This window comes from Mastigoproctus giganteus, chromosome 3 (genome assembly GCF_048544385.1).
Source record: "Mastigoproctus giganteus isolate SK-2022 chromosome 3, ASM4854438v1, whole genome shotgun sequence".
NCBI lineage: Eukaryota > Metazoa > Arthropoda > Arachnida > Uropygi > Thelyphonidae > Mastigoproctus > Mastigoproctus giganteus.
This window is the reverse complement of record NC_143577.1, coordinates 30,583,297-30,608,621: the sequence shown is the minus strand read 5'-3', so window position 1 is coordinate 30,608,621 and position 25,325 is coordinate 30,583,297. Positions and strand designations below refer to the sequence as shown.

The window sequence follows — 25,325 nt, the reverse complement described above, 5'->3', positions numbered from 1 at the left end:
ATTCCTTGTGAAGTTGTACAATGAAACGAATGATACTGCAACTATAAAAAACATGTCTGGAACTCATAATTTGAAAAATCTTTAAAATACTTGAATTCTTTTTAATGTAATCATTAAAAAAACTATAAAAACTTTCTCCTTTCATTAAAGTTTTCAACAACTTAGTGGGGAATAAAGTTGTAAAGGACTAAATAAGTTAAATAAGGCAGATTATGTAATCAATTGCCTTATTTAATTCACCATCTGATCAGATTATCGAAAGATGAGTTCCAGACATGATCTTTATTTTTGTCAAAAACTACCTTACAGCATATGCACTGTAAACTGACACACTGTCATGATAGATAATCCATTACAATTAGCCCAAACATGTTTTCTTTTATACCAAACGGATTATCTTTCACATCTGAAAATTTAAGGGACTTATTCTGAATGAAAATGCTATTTGTATCAAAGAAAAAAATCGATATTGTTTTCACTTTTGATTTTGATATGAGTGCTTTCTTGACTAAGATAGGAACACAAACACAAACTACACTACAATCACTATTAAGAAAAATAATTTGTATTCATTGAAGCTTTTCGGAAATAACTACACAATTCTATCCTCAGATTGAGGATGGAAAAATGATTAGCCCCTCTTCAAAATTCATGACCTAAGTTGCTTGTGTGATTGCACAGTCAACTATAACCAACCTCTAGAGTATTTATTAAGTTTGCTGATGATGAAAGGAAGGCAGGTCTGACATGAAGTTCTCTCAGCAGTGCAGCCAGATGCTAAGGACAGCACATGGGGTTCTGTCAATGATATACAGAACCTTTTCCAGCAGGAACAAAGAATTAATTATTCCATCGTATGTTGTAAAAAGCAATGGTTAGGCCAAATCTTGAATAGTGTATACATGTTTGGAAACCTGATTTTAAAAACGAAGTTGATCTATTGGAAAGGGTACAGAAAAGAATAACAAAATTTAGTTTAGGGCACAAAAGAGTATGCTTACCAAGAAAGACTTGAGCTACATAAACTGCAACAACTGGAAACAAGACATCTGTATTGAGATGTAACTGAGGTGTTTAGGGCTATAAAAGGGTTGATAAATTAAATGCTGATGGCATCTTTACTCTTTCCCACATGGCACACAAAAGGGGATGTATGTTTAATTTGAAAAAGGTTAGCTGCTGAATAGATATGTGGAAATTTGCCTTCAGCCAAAGGCTAATTGATTGCTAGAATAAAGTTTCACCCAGTGTTGTGAAGGAAGTTTGGACTGGACAAATTATTACACAGGACAGGTAAAGTGGGGAAAAGTTTCTTTTTTTTTTTGGCTGGTGATGAATAAGCTTGTGTCCTAATCACTTTTCCAAAATTAATATTAACAAACTGTAATAGTTCTGATGCAGGTCTAACACCTCTCTTATTTTTCAGAGTGATGGGTAGACCAATAATTTTCCATTCCTTCCTATATGGAAAAAGGTACAGTTGGTTAATTTTTTTATTCTTTTTTTTTTAATCCTCATAAAGAAGAAGCAGTCAAACTTGGTAACTCTGAGAGCTGTATAAGATACTCTCCAAAGGTATGAGAACCACAAACCTTCAAAGTGTGCTATACATATTTTATTTAATAAAATTCATATACAAATTTCATAATAGGTGTTTTATTTAATACCTATATGAAATTTGTATTCATAATGTAATGAAATTTGTATTCACAATGTAATGAAATTTGTATTCATAATTAATTCATAATGTAAAATTCATATCACATCATCAATTTCATATTCATAAAATTCATATCACATCATCAATTTCATATTCATAAAATTCATATTCGTATCATAATTTTGCTCTTCAGTTTGAGTCATTTACAAATCACAATTAATTGCTTAAATGTTTAATTTTAACTATATATATATTATATGTTCATTAATAAATAAAATAACATATTAAATGGGATTAGCATTAGCAAAGGCACATGATGCAAGAAAGCAAGCTTATATAGCAGCAGCCAAATAAAAAAAAAAAAAAAAAAAACCCTTATTTCACCCATCCACTTGCTCCAAATGTTTGTCAAGTTCTGCCTTGAATCTATTTAAGCTACCAACTTCTACAATGACAGATGGAAATTTGGTCCAGCAATCAACCACCCGCTGGCTAAGGGTTGCTAAGGCCATATGTGGGAGTCAGAAGTGTTCAAAGCCGCTAAGTGGATTTTCTTATTTATTGATTTGAAATTATTGTTTTTCTAAAACTTTTGATTTAAATTTAGTAGTATAGCATTATTTTGTGATTTTCTGATTAACCTGGTGTATTTATTCTTTACTCGGCCTTGTAATTGCATAAAAGTGGCGGTAAGGGCATCAAATCCACGTGTTACAAGTTGCAGATCCACTGAACAATAAGTTTTCTAGCCATATTTAGCCGCTTTATTGACCAATTGCTATATTAAATTATTTTCTATAAGTAGCTTATAGACATAGTCAGGATCCTTAGTTTATTCTGAATTGAGATAACAAGATTTGCAAGTTAATTAATACTTAAGTGTCCAAAGATTTACTGTTCATAACTTGCCGCCACTGTTATACGACACAACGTTATATCCCGAACTAGATAGCGTAAGCTTAGTATAGTACAGTATATAATATAATATTGTCAATTAATCAGTAAAATCTATTAATTTTGTTAAACTTCATTGTCAATTAAATGTATTTTAACTAAATACATATAACGACTTAGATTACAAATGCAACATAATTAATAAATACATAACTTGATACGGAAGTTATATAAACGGAACTCGTAGATAATACTCAATACTGAAAAATATATATAGCATTATAACTGGGTTGGGATACAAGTTTAGGGTTATAATTTTGTACTGAAATTTAAATTTCATTGAAATTAAATCGAAATCATGACTCAGACCAGAGCAGCAAAGCAAACCAGAGACAAGCTAATGGGAGTGCTGCGGCTAGGGGAGAACTGAGGGGGGCAGTTACCCTCTGAATCACAGCCTTTTAAAATGCACTGCTTGCATGATGTTTGTGGAGCAATTGGGTACGGGACATGATGCCACGGGTGATGTCTTTGTGTGTGCGCGATGCAAGGAGTGTAACGAAATCAGGCAACAACTCAGCGTTGTTATGAGCCTATATCAGAGCTTGAAGGACAGGGTGGATGCCCTCGAAGGATCTAAATTGAGGGACTCATCGAGCTCTCAGCTGCCCACATCAACGCCAAAGCTTGCACTTGGTCATCACGCAACACAGCAACAACCCCCCAAGGCAGAATGCGCTGATCCCACAGGAACTAGTAGTTGTTGGTGACTCGACTGTCAGGGAAACGGGGAACATGCTTTGTAAAAAGGATAGGTGGAACAGGACCAGGGTATGTCTGCCAGGGGCAAAGGTTCATGATGTTGTAGAGCGGATATCATCTTTTAAGGGCACAAACGTTGATATAGTTGTACACATTGGCACTAATGATATTAAGAGTAGAAGACTGGCAGAATTACTTAACAAGTACAGGTCACTGTTGAAAAAAAGCCGTGAATTAGGGTTGAATTTGAAAGTATCTGCAATTCTGCCCAGACACGATAGGAGGGAGTATATGATGAGAGCCTTGTCGATCAATTCGGCCCTGGAAGGATTGTGCAAGGCTCAAAGGGTAGAATTGTTTTCAGCCTGGTCTGTACTTGTTAACAGGAGAGCCTGCTTCTACAGGAATGGAATACACTTAAATAGAAAGGGTGCAAGAATATTTGCTGATGCTATCGAGGCAGTGTTAGGTGGGTCGGAAATCTGCTAGCTTGGGAGGATACAAGGACTAATAGATTAACAGTAGCCACTGGCAGAAGTGAATGTGATTCTTGCACTGCTTCTATTGGAATGAGCAGCAGCCTGGAAAACAAGATGCAGGGTATTCCAGAGAATACTGGGAGTCATTGCGGTACAAGTAAACACATGGGTTGTGTTAGGGTAGCTAAGAATAGGAACAGGTGCATGTATACTTGCGTGTACACCAATGCTAGGAGTTTGGTAAATAAATTTGATGAATTTGAGGTATTGCTCAAAACATCGAAGGCAGATATTGCTGGGATATAAGAGATGTGGTGTCACACAGCTATAAGGAATGCAGAACTGGAATTTGGGGAGTACGATGTGTACAGAAAGGATAGACAGGATATGAAGGGAGGATGGGTTATGCTATTAGTTAAGAAACACATAAAATCCAAGGAAGTGAAGCCAGTCGACATCACTGGACAGTGCGGTGTCGAGTCAGTTTGGTGTGACATAAGCATTGAGAGATCAAAATTGAGAGTAGGAGTGTGCTATAGGCCTAATGACTCTGATGAGTATAATAAGAAACTGTACAGGGAAATAGAGTGGGCCAGTAAATCAGAGAGTCTTATAATGGGGGATTTTAATTTCCCAGATACTGACTGGAATTTGTGGGTTGGTCACTCACACACTAGCAAGGCTTTTGTGGATTTATTGGATGATTGTTTTCTACATAAGCATGTTCGGGAGGCAACTAGTAGTAGTAGTAGTAGTAGTAGTAGTAGTGGCACGTGATGCAAGAAAGCAAGTGTAGGAGCTTATGCAGCATCAGCCAAAAAAAAAAAAAAAAAAAAATCACACCATTCCCTCCAAATGCCTGTCCAGTTCCTCCTTAAATTTATTTAACCTATCAACTTCCACAACGACAGATGGAAGTTTGTTCCAGCAATTAACCACCCGCTGGCTAAAGGCAAATTTCCGCACATCTATTCTACATCTGTCCTTTCTTAATTTGAACTTATGTCCCCGTAGGTTCGTAATCTGAACAAGTGGAAGGATCCCATCAGAATTCAGCGTGCTCAACCCATTCAAGGCCTTATAGACCTCAATCAGATCACCGCGCAGGTGCCTAGTCTCCAGCCACTGCAATTTGCTGAACTTAAGCCTCTCTTGGTAAGAGGATCCCTTCATTCCCCTCACCAGTAGTGTTGCTCTTCTCTGTACATGCTCAAGCAAATCTACATCCTTCCTAAAATGAGGCCTCCAGACCTGTACGCAGTACTCAAGGCGTGGCCTGACCATTGCCTTATACAGAGGGACAATCACCTCCTTTTCCCTGCTAGCAAAATTCCTATATATCATTGACAAAACCCCATGACCTGCCCTGGCAGCCTGTCTGCATTGCTCAGAAAACTTCATATCTGACTGCACAATTACTCCCAGGTCTTTTTCATTTTCTACCACCTTAAGTGTAGTACCACACAGTTGATACGTTTCTCTGGGGTTACTTCTACCCATATGCAGTACTTTGCATTTGTCAAGGTTAAACTTCAGTTGCCACTTGTTAGCCCATCTGCCCAAATTATCTAGATCCTGTTGCAGTAGCACACTGCCATTACTGTCATTAACAACCCTGCCAACCTGTGTGTCATCTGCAAACTTCGACATTAAGCCTGATATACCTTCATCAATATCATTGATAAATACACAAAACAACAGTGGATCCAACACCGAACCCTGTGGGACTCCACTAATAACATTAGTCCACGAAGAGCAGCACCCATTGATTACCATCCTCTGTCTTCTCCCACTTAACCATCCTTTTATCCATTGTAGCAACTTACCCTTAATACCATTCTGCTCCAATTTGTACAGTAGTCTTCCATGCGCAACAGTGTCAAAAGCTTTCCTGAAATCCAAGTATATGATATCAAAATTATTTTTTGCATCCAGTTCCTTTGTGACCGCATCATAATAACCAATCAAATTTGTCAGACAAGACTTTCCCTTAACAAACCCATGCTGTGTCTGAATTATTGCTGCAGTCTTGTCTAGATGATCCTGCAATGCATCTTTAACCAGTGACTCCATTATTTTACCCGGAACAGAAGTTAAACTAACTGGTCTGTGGAGAAATACTCTTGATTTGATTATCAGTAGTGATTCTTCATGCATTAAGAATCTGCAGATAAAGGAACCACTAGGTGGCAGTGATCACAGTGTGCTGAAGTGGGATTTACTCAAAGAGGTAACTACCATCAGGGGTAAAGGGAAGGGTTTTTGCTTTCATAAAGGCGACTGACTACGATGGTCTGAGACAGTATTTAAATTCTATACAGTGGGACCAACTGATGATGTTACCAACAGCAAATTCAAAATGGGAAGCATTCAAAGAACTTATCTTGGAAGCTGCTAGGCTTTACATACCAACTAAGAAATATTGTTCAAGGTTTAGGCCTAAATGGATGTCAGATGAACTAATGAGACATATGGCAGAGAAGAAAAATGCATGGGATACATATAAATTAACATGTGACACAGAAGCCTATGATAGATATAAGTTGATCTGTAACCAAGTTATTAAGGAGGTTAGGCAGGCGAAGGCAGATTACGAGAAATCTTTGGCAAAGGATGCAAAGAAAAACAGCAAAGAGTTCTTTATTTTGTAAAGAACTCTCTCTTTCCTTCTAGAGTTAGAAGGAAGGGGATGAATCAGATTGGTCCACTTGATATCGATGGTTCAACTGTTGATGATCCTGCTCAGGTAGCTAACAAACTAAATGAATATTTTGCACCGACATTCACACATGAGAAGTTATTCAGCGAGGGGAATGCCAGAGGGGTATTCAACTCTGGCAGTAAGCTAGATAATCTTGTAATAACTGAGAGTAAAGTGGAGTAGAAATTGTTGAAGATAAACACAAGAAAGGCACCTGGGGTGGATGGGATCTATCCAGTTATATTAAAGGAGGCAGCAAAGGATGTAAGCAAACCCTTAGCTATAATTATGAGAGCTTTCTTAGACTCAGGGGAGGTACCCATAGACTGGAGATGTGCAAATGTGACCCCAATAACTGAGAGTAAAGTGGAGTAGAAATTGTTGAAGATAAACACAAGAAAGGCACCTGGGGCGGATGGGATCTATCCAGTTATATTAAAGGAGGCAGCAAAGGAAGTAAGCAAACTCTTAGCCATAATTATGAGAGCTTCCTTGGATTCAAGGGAGGTACCCATAGACTGGAGATGTGCAAATGTGACCCCAATTCACAAAGGAGGATAAAAAGGCTGAAACAAGTAATTATAGATCTGTGAGTTTAACTTCTGTTCCAGGAAAATCAATGGAGGCACTGGTTAAAGAAGCACTGCAGGATCATCTAGACAAGACTTCAGTTATAGCTCGGACACAGCATGGTTTTGTTAAGGGAAAGTCTTGCCTGAACAATTTGATTGGATACTATGATGCAGTCACAAAAGAACTGGATACAGGGAATAAGCTTAATGTCCAAGTTTGCAGATGAGACAAAGGTTGGCAGGGTTGTTAAGGACACTATTGATGCTATGCTGCTGCAACAGGATTTGGAAAGGTTGAGCAGATGGGCTGAGAGGTGGCAAATGAAATTTAACATTGACAAATGTAAAGTACTACATATGGGAAACAGCAACCCCAGAGCAACATATCAACTCTGTGGTACTACACTGACAGTGGTAGAGAATGAAAAGGACCTGGGGGTAATTGTGCAGGCAGATATGAAGTTCTCTGAGCAGTGCAGATGGGTGAAAGAGTAGCTCATTGTGTCTTGTCAATGATATATAGGAATTTTTCTAGCCGGGATAAGGAAGTGATTATTCCCTTGTATAAGGCAATGGTCTGGCTATACCTTGAATACTGTATACAGGTCTGGAGGCCTCATTTCAAGAAGGATGTAGAGCTGCTGGAACAAGTACAGAGAAGGGCAACAAGATTAGTGAATGGAACAAAGGGTTGCTCTTAAGAAGAAAGGCTTAAGTTTTGCAAATTACAGTGTCTGGAGACTAGGTACCGGCGAGGTGATCGGATAGAGGTGTATAAAGCCTTGGATGGTTTGAGCATGCTCAATGCCGATGGTATTCTTCCTCTTGCTCAGAATAATCGCCTGAGAGGGCATAAATACAGATTGAGGAAAGAGAGATGTAGGATAGATGTGTGGAAATTTGCCTTTAGCCAGCGGGTAGTTGGTTGGTGGAACAGACTTCTATCCCTTGTTGTGGAAGTTGATAGCCTAAATAAATTTAAGGCTCAACTGGACAGGTATTTCGAATGAATGGAAGGGTGAAGTGGAAGTGTTTTTTTTTTTTTTTTGGCTGATGCTGCATAAGCTTGCTTTCTTGCATCACATGCCTCTACTAATGCTAATGCTAATGCTAATGCTAAAGGCAAACTTCCTTCCGCACATCTATCGTACAACTATCTTTTCTCAATTTGAATTTATGCCCTCTCAGGCAATTATTCTGAGCAAGAGGAAGAATCCCATCAGCATTGAGCATGCTCAAACCATTCAAGGCTTTATACACCTCAATTAGATCACTTCGCAGGTGCCTAGTCTCCAGACACTGTAATTTGCAAAATCCTTTCTTTGTAAGAGCAACCTTTTGTTCCATTCACTAATCTTGTTGCCTTTCTCTATACTCGTTCCAACAGTGCTACATCCTTCTTAAAATGAGGCCTCCAGACCTGTATACAGTACTCGAGGTGTGGCCTGACCATTGCCTTATACAAGGAGATAATCAGCGCCTTATCCCTGCTAGAAAAATTCCTGTATATCATTGACAAGACACCATGAGCTACTCTTGCAGACCATCTGCACTGCTCAGAAAATTTCATATCTGCCTGCACAATTAACCCCAGGTCCTTTTCATTCTCTATCACTGTCAGTGTAGTACCACAGAGTTGATACGTTACTCTGGGGTTACTGCTTATCATATGTCGTACTTTACATTTGTTAATGTTAAACTTCATTTGCCACCTCTCAGCCCACCTGCTCAACTTTTCTAGATCCTACTGCAGCAGCATACTGTCATTAGTGTCATTAACAACTCGGAAAACCTTCATATTGTCTGCAAACTTGGACATTAAGCCTGATATACCATCATCAATATCATTTATAAATACAGAAAACAACAATGGACCTAACACTGAACCCTGAGGGACTCCACTAATAACATTAGTCCATGAAGAGCAGTGTCCATTGATTACCACTCTCTGTCTTCTCCCACTCAACCATCCCTTTATCCATAGCAGCAATTTTCAATGCCACACTGTTCCAATTTGTGCAGCAGTCTTCCATGTGCAACAGTATCAAAGGCCTTTCTAAGATCCAAATATATGATATCAAAGTTATTCTTTGCATCCAGTTCCTTTGTGACAACATCATAGTATCCAATCAGATTGGTCAGACAAGACTTCCCCTTAACAAGCTCATTCTGTGTCCAACTTCTAACTGAAATCTTGTCTAGATGCTCCTGCAATGCTTCTTTAACTAGTGCCTCTATTAATTTCCCTGGAACAGAAGTTAAACTAACAGGTCTGTAATTATCTGTGTCTCCCTTTGATCCTTCTTTGTGGATTGGAGTCACATTTGCACATTTCCAGTCCATGGGTACCTTCCCTGAGTCCAGGGAAGCTCTCATAATTATGGCTAAGGGTTTGCTTACTTCCTTTGCCACCTCCTTTAATATAACTGGATAGATTCCATCCACCCCAGGTGCCTTTCTTATGTTTATCTTCAACAATTTCTCCTCCCCATTACTCTCAGTTATTACATGATTATCTAGCTTACTGCCAGAGTTGAATACACCTCTGGCATTCCCCTCCCTGAATAACTCCTGATGTGTGAATGTAGACTCAAAATATTCATTTGGTTTGTTAGCTACTTGCACAAGATCATCAACAGTTGAACCATCGATATCAAGGGGAACAATCTGATTCATCCCCTTCCTTCTAGAGTTTATATAAGTAAAGAACTCTTTGCTGTTTTTCTTTGCATCCTTTGCCAAAGATTTCTCGTAATCTGCCTTCGCCTGCCTAACCTCCTTTGTGACTTGGTTACAGGCTGAAAGCCTCAGACTACAGGAAATTTACTAGATGAACTAGTTAGTGCAAAGCATAATTTTAGTTCGCCAAAGCATCATTTTAAATCACCAAAATAGGTGCAATGGCATCATTTTTGTTACATCACATATCGTGAGCACTTTCATAACGAATTGCCTGTTATTGCACCACCTTGAATAAGCAACGCTTAAAATGATTCTCTGCACTAACTTGTTCATCTAGTAAATTTCCCATAGTCTAAGGCTTTCAGTCCTAAACCCTTTTTCAGTACTTTACTATCACATACTGTCTGGCATTTCTCATATTGTGAAGTTAAACTTCATAACTGGGTTATCACTCACTGTATCACTGGGGTACATATGCATCCACCAAGGAAAGGCCAACAAGCTTTGAAATGGTGACATCTGGGTGGTAGTGGTATCCTCCAAGAATAAGTAACATTAGTCTTTTCTCCTGGGGGAAGCAATGCTTATTTGAGGTAGTGTGATAATAGGCAACTCGTTAAACTGTTCACAATATGAGATGTAACTAAAACAATGCCATTTCACCTACTTCAGTGATTTACTACAAACAAAGATGATGCTTTGCACTAATTGTTCATCTAATAACATATTATGAAAATACTATCACATAATCTGTCATAAAATTACATAGTATTTTCCTTCTTTTTCTTATTCCAGCTATCATATAACCTGTCATACAAGGAAAATGCTATTATTTTATGATGGAAAAGAAAGGGGGAAAAATTGGCATTCAATTTTTTAGTCATTTTCATACATAATCCTCATTAAGGGCTGTGAAAACTATGTGAGAATTGTTAAAAGTTTGAAAACAAATGTTTTTGGGGAAGAAATTGTGTTTTTCCCAATAATGACATGCTCCATGAATGAAGGCATTTGTTTCAAGGAATTTTTGTTAATTTCCTAAGGCAAGACACATCTGACTGTATTTCTATATGAATAACAGTTAGTAACAGTAAATAAATATTTTGGAAAAATGCCAGCTGGCATTAAAATCGCTGGATAGTCAGTTCTCATAAATACTTTTGATTTTTTTTTTCATTTCCTGTAAATCAAAATATTATTTTAAAACAAGTTTTTCTAATCCAAATTTCTCTAAAAACTCCAGTTCAAGAGTCAAAGTCACATGCAGTTTGTGAACCGTGGTTTATCCTGGTATAGAATAGCTACTGTTTATAAAAATCAAATCAGTTAAACCAAAATTAAATCAACTGGAGACAACCTGTCTCAGAAAACTGAACACTAATACATCCTTGCATTATACCTTTTCAACCCCTATAAAAGGAATCAATTGAAAATATTGTAAATGACTATTTAAAAGTTTAGATAATTAGAACAGTAAAATTGTAAATATATAGATGACAATATAGAAATTGAAAAAGAATTAATAAAAAATTACCTTTTGGAATTCATCAAATTTTCTTTGCAACACTTCCACGTGTTCCAAATCCTGACCAAATTCATCTGTTGTAACAAAAGCTTCCTAGAAGTTAAAAAAAAATTGAAATTTAATGAACTCACATATATATTATTCATTAAATATAGACTCATTCCTTGTCATACTTTAATAAATGCTTTCTGTATACTGTTCATACTTTAATAAATGAAAATTTATTAAAGTATGAACCAAATATAAAATGTAGAAAAACAGATTCTACATTTTAAAAATAAAAATGAAGTGAGTGAAACTCTTAATAATTGAATAAAATATTATAATAAATTGTAATATTTTATATTTGTTATATTTTTATAATTTCAAAAAATTTTCAATCATTGTCTCAAATAATTATAATAGTACTGGGTAATGCATAATATTGCAAGTCATCTGCTGGATTAAAAATAATTAATTGAATTAATTTCACCAATATATAAGGATTGTTTTAAACACTTTAAAATCTGACTGTTAGTTTATTTGTCATAAACAGGCAAATTTAATGCAGTAAACTGAAATAAAACAATGCACATTATTTTGGCACAGAAACATCATTTATTATAGCACAGAAACATCATTTATTATAGCACAGAAATTTTGTCAAGAGAACTAACACCTTTAGGTGGTCAGGGGAGCATTACAATACCATAACCTTTTAACAAGTATATACAAATTTGTATATATATTATATATATATACAGAGATCTGATTTTTTCATATATGCATTCCCTGAAGTACATACATATATCTACATTTTATAATGTTATTTCAAGTACATTTCAAATGATACATCCATTTCTATGAATTTTCTTCAGATTTGTTCAGTACATACATATATGCTAAAAGATAAAAAATAAGCGATGACAGCCTGTTGCCATTAGTATTAATATTAGTAGTGGTAAATAATGCAAAAAAGCAAACTTATAAAGCATCAGCAAAAAGAAATAAAATTTCCCACATCACCTGTCCATCCCCTCAAATAGGTTACTAGTTTTTCCTTGAATTTATTCAAACTACATAATTCACAATGACTAATGGAAGCCAGTTTCAACATTCAACCACCTATTGGCTGAGGGCAAACATTTTTCCCATTTGTCATACAACCATCCTTCCTTATTTTGAATTTATGCTGCCTCATGTGTGTGTGTGTGTGTGTGTGTGTGTGTGTGGTCTAAGCAAGAGGAAGAATGCCATCAGCAGTGAACTTGCTCAATCCATTCAAAGCCTTAAACACTATAATCAGATCACCTCACAGGTGGCTAGTCTCCAGACACTGCCAATTGCAGAACTAAAGCCTTTCTTGGTAAAATCACACTTTTATTCTGCTCACAAATCTTGTTGCCCTTCTCTGCACCCATGCCATCAAACTACATCCTTCCTAAAGTGAGGCCTCCAGACTTGTATGCAGTACTCAAGGTGCTGCCTAACCACTGCCTTGCAAAATGTGATAATCACATCCTTATACCTGCTAGCAAAGTTTTTGTATATCATTGATAAAACCCCATGAACTGACCTGGCAGCCTGTTGCATTGCTCAGAGAACTTCATATCTGACTGCACAATTATCCCCAGGTCTTTTTTTATTTTCTACTAACATGAGTGTAGTACCATACCATTGGTATTTTAATCTGGGCTTTACTGCTACCCATATGCAGTACCTTGTATTTGTCAATATTAAACTTCAATTAAAATTTCTCAGTCCATCTGCCTAATTTTTCTAGTTCTTGTTGCAGTAGCTTACTATGATTACTGTCATTAACCACCCTGCCAACCTTTGTATCATCTGTAAACTTAGACATTAAGCCTGATATTTGTTCATCAATATTAGTATTAGTAGTGGCAAATGATGCAAGAAAGCAAGCTTATAAAACATCAGCCAAAAAAAAAAAAAAAAAAAAACTAAACATCACCATCCATCCCCTCCAAGAAATTTTCTAGCTCTTCCTAGAATTAGTTTGTCTAGTTCTGTATCTTTAATAAATAAAGAAAACAGTGAGTCTAGCACAAAATCATAGAGAACTCCACTAACAACATTAGATCACGAAGAGCAGTACCCATTAATAACCACACTGTCTTCTTCCACTTTACCATCCCTTTATCCATTGCAGTAACTTGCCCTTAATGCCACAATGACCCAGTTTTCACAGCAGTCTTTTATGTGCAATGGTAACAAAAGCTTTCCTGAAGTGTCCAAATATATGATATCAGAAATATTTTTTACATCCAGTTCCTTTGTTACAGCATCGTAGTATCCAATCAGATTAGTCAGACAAGTTCACCCTTTAACAAATTCATGCTGTGACTGCATATATTGCATTCCTGTCTAGATGGTCCTGCACTGCTTCTTTAACAAGTAATTCCATTATTAAGCTAGCAGGTCTGTAATTACTCATGTCACACTTTGATCCCCTTTTGTGAATTGGGGATACATTTGCACATCTCTGGTCTGAAAGAGACTTCCATTTTTTTTTTTTTTTTTTTTTTTTTTTGATTTTTAGGAGCATTAGCAACTAAGGCCATATTGCTCCGGGGATATGCAGTGGTCATTCCCTGACCTTTCTGCATCCTCCGTATTTGGTGATCATGGGCTCGAACCCCGGTCTAATCAAGAAGCGTGTGCTACGCACTGCTGCTTCTGTCCACCTGGCTATGGAGGCGCCGGACCTCCATTGAATCCAAAGATGCTCTCATAATTATGGCTAAGGGTTTGCTTACCTGCTTTACTGCCTCCCTTAATATAACAGATTAAATCCCATCCATCCCAGGTGCCTTTTTTATATTTAGTTTCAACAATTTCTCTTCCACTTTCCTATCTGTTATCACAAAATAATTTAGCTTCCTGATTAGAGTTTGATAAACATCTAGTTCTCATGTGTGTGAATGTATATGCCAAAATACCTATTAAGTTTTTCAGCTATGTCGGCAGGATCATAAACAGTTAAACCATCAATATGAAGTTATTCAATCCTTTCCTTCTACTGCTAACATAAGTAAAGAAGTTTTTGCTGCTTTTCTTTGCATTCTTTGCCAGACACTTCTCATAATCTACCTTAGCATTCTAACTCCTTTGTGACTTGATTACAGAATAGTTTATATCTACCATAGTATCACCTGATAATTTATATGCATCCCATGCATCTTTCTTCTCTGCCATGAGTCTCATTAGTTCATCTGACAACCGTTTACACCTAAACCTTAAACAGTATTTCTTAATGAAAAGCCTAGTATCTTCCAATATTACTTCCTTGAATGCTTCCCACTTAGAATTTGCTGTTTGTAATATCATTCACTGCATATAATTTAAAAATTGTCTGAGACCACTGTAGTCACCCTTACAAAAGCAAAAGCCCTTCTCTTTTACCCTTGACAGTAGTCATATCATTAAGTAAATTCTCCATTAGTACACTGTGATTACTGCCGCTCAGTGGCTCTTTTATATGCAATTCTTAATGCATGCTGCTTCCTCTTGTTGCTTCTCTAACATGCTGCTGTAGAAAATAGTCATCCAATAAATCCACTAACATCTTGCTTGTGTGAGTAACTTGTGAATGACCAACCCACAAGTTACTGTCAATATCAAAAAAATTGAAATTTAAATTGGTGAAATAATGAGCACTTCAATCTGCATGGAGCATAATCTGACTTTAATTTCTTAAAGAATTATAGATTATTCTCAGACATTTCATCATACTTCCTGTACCACTTCTTCAGTGAATTCTTGTACATCTAAGTATATGAAGTAAAAATAATTTTTACATCCAGTTCCCTCATCTCTTTATTTTACAAAAGCCAAAATTGAAGAAATTCTCAGGGTTTCAGATTTAGAAGTTAGCAAAATCAAATTATGCGATAGAAAAACAGTTAAAAAACTGATATTCTGCTTCCAAGAAAGAGTAATGATGAGTTGATTAACTATATTGTATGAATTTTCCAATTTTTTTTTTAAATTCTGGTTTAATTTTTGATAATAATTTAAGTCTAATAATTGGAAGTGGAGTTAAATAAAAAGAAATTAATATTTAAAAGAATTTATGCATAAGTTTTCATTTTTAAAAAACTTAAAAATTACATTTTGAAGAAACTCATTCCACAAAACTCACCAGTATGGAAAACTTACTATTGGGAGCCGACGCGTTTTGGAAAATTCACTCATGAAATGATTAATTAAAGTTAAATAGGATATGGTACTATTATGTCATCCACAAGTAGGAACTGCTTAATGTCAAATCTTGTGTGCTATTATTTTTCTCCACTCTTCTGGCCACCTTAATAATTTTATCTATAATGAAATAAAGAAATACAGGTTCTTTTCCTGTATTCCATGAAAAATAACAATATTGTTTTTTCCTGTATTGTTTTGCATTTGAGTATTAACAGGATATCCCTCAGAAATCAGATTAAATGTTTAATGTATTAGTTTTATGGTAGCAAGCATTACTGCATAGTGGTGTATTAACTAAATAACTGTATGTAGTATTAGTATTATCCATAAAGGAGCAAAGAAAGCACAAGGCTGCACCAACCAAAAAATAAAATAAAAATAATAATAAAAATAAAATAATAAATAATAATAATAATAAAATAAATACGAAATTTTTAGAAATCTTCAAGTACCGTGTTAATAGACTAAAAAAGAATAGCGAAAGCTTAAAAAGCAGTACTCACCTTGAAATTAATCTGCGATGGTTTACTTAGGTAGCGTGGTTAATGTTTAAGTTGAATTGTTAAATTGAAAAATTAAAAGGGAGGGAAGTAGGTAAAAGTTGACTGAGTTAAATAGGCGCAAGGAAATAGAAGTGGACACATCCAATCCTTGGTTGTCATCGAAATAAATGAAAAGAAGAATAATTAAAAACTATGTAAGTGAATCCGGTGAAGCCAATAGTCTTTACGAGGACTTTCGTTAGTTAAAGAACGTCTTCAGTTGGCAATGTGTGGGGAGAGAACGCGCGTGGTATTTTAAGAATAAAAAATTATACTCTCGTGATGCCTTTTTTGACATGTGGGAACTTTAATCTCGAGAGGTTCCAAATTGGGGAAAGATTGAAGGGGAGTTTAGAATTTAGAATTTTGAGGTTAGAGTGGTGCTTGTACCATTCAATAACTAGGGCTTCATATTGAAGTATTCTGTAGCTGGATTTTAGTTTAATGATGGAAATGGCAGAGTCGATGAGCGGGTTGTGGTTGTGAGTCTGGGCATGGGTTGTAAGTTCTGTGACAGATTGGTTAGACATGAGACTATGGAAATGGTAGTATGCAAGGGTGTTGGATGTTTTTGATGAGCCAAATTTAGTAGTGGTACTTCCGATATAACATGTGTTGCAGTTCGGTTGACAATTAATGAGGTATATAATATTATTAAGGTCGTTTGTAGGATATTTGTATGTGTCTTTATAGGTGCTGAAGAAGGATCCTAATTTGTTGTAGGTGGAAAAAACAAGGGAGATATCAGTGTTGTTAAATAGGCGTCGGAACTGTCCTGCTAGTTCATTGTGGTAAGGGAGGACTATGCGGATGTTTGTTTTATTTTTGTCTTTGGTTGGGGTGTTAGATTTAATTTTATTTTTAGCGTTAAGGATTGTATTTAAAATAAGTTGGTGGGGAAGCAAAATGTAAGTATTTACCAGTGTTTGTATTTTTCCTGAAAATTTTCGTATTTAATTTTGTGCCTGTTATATAGATAGTGAGATTAAGGAAATTTATGATCATATAAATAATCAGATAAATTTCCTTAATCTCACTATCTATATAACAGGCACAAAATTAAATACGAAAATTTTCAGGAAAAATACAAACACTGGTAAATACTTACATTTTGCTTCTCATCACCCTCTAAACACTAAAAAGGCAGTTTTATATAACCAAATTCACAATGCACTAAAGTACAGTTCCTTACCCACTGACCTTCACAGTGAAATACAGTATATTATCGACAAATTTATATCCAGAGGTTACCCCCACCAACTTATTTTAAATACAATCCTTAACGCTAAAAATAAACTGACCTCATTAATTGTCAACCGAACTGCAACACATGTTATATCGGAAGTACCACTACTAAATTTGGCTCATCAAAAACATCCAACACCCGTGCATACTACCATTTCCATAGTTTCATGTCTAACCAATCTGTCACAGAACTTACAACCCATGCCCAGATTCACAACCACAACCCGCTCATCGACTCTGCCATTTCCATCATTAAACTAAAATCCAGCTACAGAATACTTCAATATGAAGCCCTAGTTATTGAATGGTACAAGCACCACTCTAACCTCAAAATTCTAAATTCTAAACTCCCCTTCAATCTTTCCCCAATTTGGAACCTCTCGAGATTAAAGTTCCCACATGTCAAAAAAGGCATCACGAGAGTATAATTTTTTATTCTTAAAATACCACGCGCATTCTCTCCCCACACATTGCCAACTGAAGACGTTCTTTAACTAACGAAAGTCCTCGTAAAGACTATTGGCTTCACCGGATTCACTTACATAGTTTTTAATTATTCTTCTTTTCTTTTATTTCGATGACAACCAAGGATTGGATGTGTCCACTTCTATTTCCTTGCGCCTATTTAACTCAGTCAACTTTTACCTACTTCCCTCCCTTTTAATTTTTCAATTTAACAATTCAACTTAAACATTAACCACGCTACCTAAGTAAACCATCGCAGATTAATTTCAAGGTGAGTACCGCTTTTTAAGCTTTTGCTATTCTTTTTTAATAAAATAAAATAATAAATAATAATAATGATAATAATAATAATAAAATAAAATTAATAATAATAATAATAATAATAATAATAATAATAATAATAAAATAAATAATAATAAAATAAATAATAATAATAATAAAATAAAATAATAAATAATAATAATAATATAATAAAATAATAAATAATAAAATAAAATAATAAATAAATATATAATAAAATAAACCCAACCATCTATATGACTCCTCCTCGATGTAAGCTGTTGTTGTTGTTTTGGTTTTTAGGAGCATTAGCAACTAAGGCCATATTGCTCCGGGATATGCGGTGGTCATTCCCTGACCTTTCCGCATCCTCCGTATTTGGTGGTGATGGGCTTGAACCCCGGTCTAATCAAGAAGCGTGTGCTACGCACTGCTGCTCCTTCCCACCTGGCTACGGAGGCACCCTCAATGTAAATACCTATCCAACTAACCTTTGAATCTCCTCAGGTTTTCAGTCTCGACCAGCTATGGAAGTAACTTATTCCAGGAATCAAAAACTCACTAGCTAAAAGAAAAGTTCTTGCAGTGCAGTCTGTCGCTTGCAATTTTAATTTATGGTCCTAGCTCTGGAATCATTTATAATAGTGAAAATTTCATCCTCTTTCATTTCATTTTACCCTCTCAGAGCTTTGTACACCTTAATCAGATCTCCTCTACGGTGCCAAGTTATGTACCTTACAGGAAACCTGATTGAGGTTTACAAAAAAAAAATATGTGGGGTACACCTGAAGCCCACATTTTTAAAGTGTTTCCTCATATGGATGTACCTTTTCTGATCTTACCAGGCACGATGCCCATCTTTAGACCATTTCAAAAAGATCAATGTCTTTCTTTAGATGTGGCCTCCATACTTGAACACAGTATTCCAAGTGCAGCCTTAAAATTGTCTTATGTGGTGGGCTTATAACATCTCTATCTCTATGAGCTAATGTACAATAAATCATTGATAGGACACCATGAACCTTCCTTGCTGCTTGTCTACACTGCTCATAGAAATTCCTGTCTGAATGTATCATAACTCTCTACTGTTTTTAATTGAACCCCATCAAGTGTATGTCATCCTAGTGTTGCTATTCCCCAAATGTAGGACCTTCCATTTTGCTACATTAAAGCTTAGCTGACACTTTTCTGACCATCCCCGAAATCGAAATCTATCTAAGCCACCCTAAATGAAGCATTTCTTGACATCGGTCATTAACTACTCTGTTCTTGACATCATCCACAAAGTTTTACATCGTGCAACATCAATTCAAAATCAAATACAACAATGATCCCAATCTGAACAATGACCATTAATCAGGACCCTCTGCCTCCTACCCTGAAGGGCCCTTTGATCCATCTAAGGATTTTTCCTGTGATTCCAGCATGTTCCAGCTTATACAGGAACTTCTCATACAGAACTTGGTCAAATGCTTTGCTCAAATCCAAGCAACAATGTCAAAATTATTTCCTGCCTCCAGTTCATGAGTGACTATCACAATAACTTAACAGTTGGTTAAACAAGATTTTCCCTTCACAAAACCATGCTGTCTCCCCTTCAGAATTTCATTTCTATCAAAATAATCCTATAGTGTATGCACTCTTGGTCATTGATTCCGTGATTTTCCTACCACTGAAGTCAGACTCACTTCACTCTTAGAACTGCCTTTATGTATTGCCAATACATTGGCACTTCTCCAATCCAAGAGAATTTCTCCTGACTCAAGTTATGCCCTCATAATTAACCTTAATAGTCTAATACACTCTTTTATACTTACTTCACTTGATTAGACCGGGGTTCGAGCCCATCACTGCACATAAAAATTTCAATGAAGGTGAAATGCAAACTAAATTCTGATAAACAAGAAAAAACATTCTCTGAGTAACATTCTTCTTGATGCTCAAAATTTTACTTTTTTAAAATATGTTTATTAAATATAAATTAAATTAAGTGATATTAAATACATACCTTATCATTAATCCAGAACATAACTTCATCACACTGTCTCAAAAACTGCACAAGAACAAGAGCCTGCTGAAGTTTTAAGCCCTTTTCTGCAAGTTTCATTAAAAGTAGCTCCCACAGACGATGCAGTTCTTCCAAACGTTGCTAAAAAATTAAAAGTATTAAAGTAATGAAATTAAAGTGCATGGTTATATATATACAGGGTAAACAAAAAGTTATGCAACCAATTCCTTAAATATGTTATACAGTAGGCTCTCAATTTTCCGGGATAGAGGGTAAAAACAAATTCCCGGATAATCGATTTCCTGATTAATCCAAAAATACAGTAAGTCCCCGACATACGTAAGAGTACGTTACAGGGCTTCTTACGTAAGTAGAGTTTTACAAACTCGGGAATGACTAATATAATATTGCTACTATATCCTTAATATGCCAAAATTACAAAAACCACATAATATCTCAGAAGAATGAAGAAAAATAGTTATGTATTTTTAATTAGTTCAATTAAATTATCTGGGGACAGCAGTGAAGTAGCCAGAGTGGCACATAAGAAAAGAAAACATAAAAGGAAGAAAAAATGCATGTTACTGTACTGTAAAAACTGATATGTGTTTCATATCCTTGGTTATTATAGTTGACTTCATTGGTGCCGATCCCTTCACCGCTTTTCATGCGCCTCCGTAGCCAGGTGGGAAGGAGCAGCAGTGCGTAGCACACGCTTCTTGATTAGACCGGGGTTCGAGCCCATCACCACCAAATACAGAGGATGCGGAAAGGTTCGGGAATGACCACCGCATATTCCTGAAGCAATATGGCCTTAGTTGCTAATGCTCCTAAAAACCAAAATAACATAACAAATAACCGCTTCTCATATTCTGTCTAACGTAATGTAAGTCCAAAGCTACATAAGTCTTGGACTTACTGTATCAAAAAATGTTCAGCAACCTACGTAAAAAGTATGGCGATAGATAAAAAATGAAAAAAACTTACCACACACTACTTGCATGTCCAATATGATGCTTCCCTTTATTTTTTACGATGTCCATTTTAAATCGAATAGCTTCCCTTTAATTTTTACAGTGTCGCGTATGGTTTGGTCACCAACATTATAATGGTTCTTTAGAGATTTAATGGATACACCATTTTCAAACTTTTGAATAATTTCAAGTTTTTGTTTTATTGAAAGCATAACTCTTGCGTTTGCCCATGATTTTCACGATTTATAAACAAAAAAAAAATAAAAATAAAATAAAAATACCGACATCCCTGACATAAATAACGAAACAAAATTTGTCCTTTTGCAGTGCAATTAAACACAACAATCAACGTGACTTGCTAAAACAAACTAAACATTTGCATTACGATGCGACTTACTATACAAACTAAACTAAAGATAATACACTGGTGTGCAAAACTTAAGGACCAACACTATTTCTAAAGGTTACAACCACAAAATTTTTACTTAAGGTACTCTTTACTGATGAGAGTAGATTCAGTCTCAGCAGCGATTCTGGACGTCAGCTAATTTGGCGAGAGGTTGGCACACGGTATCACCCCCACAAACATCACTGAAAGGGATCGATATGGTGATCAAGGTGTTCTCATCTGGGGAGGCGTTATCTTGGATGACGCCTCCCCAGAGAGCATAGATAGTAGTGACCTGCCTCCTCATGGTAGGATGTGATGCTGTATTCCCACTACAAGGCCAGAGGTTACTCCCTCTGATTAAATCTCTTTTTTTTTTTTTTTTTTTTTCATTTTGTTTAAGTTGACCCAAAGGGGTTTCTGCTTATTGTTTAATGTTTCATATAAAACTACTGATATGACACTGTTATGTTCTTATAAAGCAGATAAACTCTAGTTGCATATGTGCAAAAGCCCAGCTTACTGGTTCACTTGAATGAAATAAAATGAGAATGTCTTTCCAGTATATTGAAAACTAAGATGAAACAGGACATTGTTGAGGTTGAGAGTGAAGCTCAAGTTTCCAATGTTCAACGCTTAAGAACAAAACCAGTTTATGCAGGGGTTCCTGAGTGAACTAAAGCCATGGTTGCAGCTCGTGAGTTGCATCAAGAAGAGATGGAACTCAGTGACGATCAAGAAACAGTGGAATTTGGTGCAGTGGATCTTGCACAGAGGAAGTGGTGGATGAAAATATTGAACAGGTGCAAGTTCAGGAATCTAATGGCTGTAGTAGCAATTAAGGATGATCATTATGGCAAGGATTTTGACCTGCCTAAATCTGTGATTGTGAATATTTTGTCTCTCTGGAATGAAATAGAAAATGTATGTCAATAAGACTCAGGTAGAAAATGCTGTCTTGATGACTAAACTCTCTTAGGCGCTCAGAGTCAGTTATTTCCACAAGTGAAGACTTTTTTTTTTGTGCATTTTAAGCATCACTGAAGAAACTCTTCACTGGGTTGGAACAAACATGAGGATAACAGTAAATCTATGCATTGTTGAGTGGGGGTGGAAATTTCTAGTGCTTATTATAATATCTTTTTTTTTTTTTTTTTTTTTTTTTTTGCTTTCTCATTTTCATGTATATTTTTACAAATACAGCAGACTCTTGATTTATCAGGATCGGATTAACCGGGACACTTCAAGACTCCACATTAAAAAAAAAACCAACCAGAAATCATAAAATTCAAGTAATAACTAGAATAGGTATAAACAGATATTTTGCAAGTCGTAAATAAGCGACAAGAAGTGCCGTTATAAGTCGTCATTGGGAGATTAGTGTACCTTCACTGGTGTGCAAAATTTAAGGACCAGTCAGGTTTTCACCTGTAGCTTCTCATAGGAGTGGCCTGGATATGGGAAAAGCATACCAAAGGAACCTCGTGAGGTACAGAAATGATGAAGGAAACAACACCGACACAACAACGGAAACAAAACGGTACAGAGGGACTTTATTCAAAATTGGCAACATAGCACTGGCTGCCATGATACAGGTGCATCACTGCCAAAGATGGAACAAAGGGAAGAGGTGGTCCTCAGTAGGAGATATGGCCACCTCTAATGTCGATGCAGGCTTTGCCCTGCCTGTCCATACAAATACAATGTTGTTGATAAGTTCTTGTGGTAACATTGTCCATTTCTCTGTCAGTGCCATCTTCAGCTGGTGAACATTTTCTGGTGTGTGTGGACAAGCCGCTAAGCGTCTCCCCAGAGCGTCCCATATGTGTTTGATGCGATTTAGATTGGGTGAATGGGCAGCCCAATCCATACAAACAATGTCTTCAATTTCCAAAAGCATATCAACAGCTGCAGTGCGATGGGGTGTGGTGTTATCATCCATAAACATGAACTCGGGGCCAATGGCACCTCAGAACAGACACACACATGGGGAAGGATTACTTCAGTATAGCATGCACCGGTTATAGTACCGCCTTCCAGTATCTGGAGTTGTGTACGTCCATCCAAGATAACGCCTCCCCAGATGAGAACACCTTGACCACCATATCGATCCCTTTCAGTGATGTTTGTGGAGTGATACCGTGTGCCAACCTCTCACCAAACTAGCTGATGTCTAGAATCGCTGCTGAGACTGAATCTACTCTCATCAGTAAAGAGTACCTTAAGTAAAGATTTTGTGGTTGTAACCTTTAGAAATAGTGTTGGTCCTTAAGTTTTGCACACCAGTGTATTATCTTTAGTTTAGTTTGTATAGTAAGTCGCATCGTAATGCAAATGTTTAGTTTGTTTTAGCAAGTCACGTTGATTGTTGTGTTTAATTGCACTGCAAAAGGACAAATTTTGTTTCGTTATTTATGTCAGGGATGTCGGTATTTTTATTTTAATTTGTGGTAAGTCTACCAAACAACTATACAAAGAAATAGAGTGGGCCAGTAAATCAGAATGGCTTATAATGGAGGATTTTAACTTTCCAGTAGTTGACTGGAATTTTTGGGTTGGCTACCCACACACTAGCAAGACTTTTGTGGATTTATAAGATGACTGTTTTTGTCAGCAGCAGAAGCATGTTAGAGAGAGGCAACAGGAGGAAGCTGTACTCTTGATCTGGTTATCAGCAGCAATTCTTCATGCATCAAGAATCTACAGGCTAAAAACCCATTGGGTGGCAGTGATCACTGTGTACCACTGTGGAATTTGATTAACACATGTACTGCTTTTTATATTTGCAAGGGTCATCCCAGATCTGTGCCTTGAGGCATTTTTTGGGGTGCTAGAACAAGTAAACTGCTTTTTTAGTAAACAGTTTTCGTACGTCATTACTTGGAGTGATAGCTCTTATCACTCCAAGTAATGACGGCATCTGTTTTGTACATTTGAACATCAACAGCTGCATTTGAAAGAGATTCAGAATCCACATCACTTGAATAAAATTATATTTCTGTATCAGATGGGATATTATAAAGAATTGGTTCACTGTCATCAGCTTCAACATACTGTCCATCCCTGTTCTTTTTCAGTCCTAATGTCCCAGGCTGCAGATTCATTATAACAACCTTTTAGGGTTGTTATAATGAATCTGCATGGTTGTTATAATGAAAATTTTATAGGAAAACATTTTTTACACAAAATTTTATCTGAGGGAGCAACCTTCAGTAGATACCACTAAGGATGATGTTTGTTTTTTGCAACCTAAAGCAAAGTTTGATCTTCGAAAAATTTTACCTTTTCTTCTTGTGGAAAATATTAACTAGGCAAAATAACTTCAACATAAGCAAAGAACATATGAAACTGTGAACCAAGTACATAGGTTTTATAGAAATCTCTAGACAGACTGATTGATGCTAAGCAAAATCCCAGCCGTAATGTAATAGTCCAGGGTTCAATCAGTGTACCAATAAAGCTCAGTTGTTAATTTCATGTGCTGTTCCATTTACAGCACTCATTTATTGACCAAAATTGAACAGACACATATTTGAATTGAGGCACAAAAACTGCAGCTCATTTAGATGCAAGTTTGCTTTCGAGCAGAGAATGTGTTAAAGACGACTACTGTCAAGGGTAAAGGGAAAGGCTTTTGCTTTTTGTAAGGTTGATTACAGTGGTTGTAGGCAGTTTTTAAATTCCTTGCAGTGAGACCAACTGATGACATTACAAACAACAAGTTTTAAATGGGAAGCTTTCAGGGAAATCATCATAGAAGCTACTAGGCTTTTCATACCAACTAAAAAATATTGTTCAAAGCTTAGACCTAAATGGAAATTAGATGAATTGATGAGACTTGTGGAAAAGGAGAAAAATATGTGGGATGCATATAAATTTTCAGGTAATACAGAAGCATATGGTAGATATATAAACTAGTCTGTAATCTAGTCACAAAGGAGGTTAC

The 25,325-nt window shown here is 36.2% G+C and overlaps 1 protein-coding gene across 2 annotated transcripts in view; it reads right to left on the bottom strand.

The window, feature by feature from the left end:
* Nucleotides 1-25,325, bottom strand: part of LOC150087841 (spectrin alpha chain-like) — a 455,664-nt gene that overhangs the window by 409,722 nt on the left and 20,617 nt on the right. For both annotated transcript variants that reach the window (XM_090369231.1, XM_090369232.1), the window contains exons 4-5: nt 20,018-20,158; nt 11,285-11,368 (exon numbers count right to left, since the gene is read on the bottom strand). In XM_090369231.1, the coding sequence (XP_090225357.1) occupies nt 11,285-11,368; nt 20,018-20,158 (225 nt within the window). The remainder of the gene's footprint in view (nt 1-11,284; nt 11,369-20,017; nt 20,159-25,325) is intronic.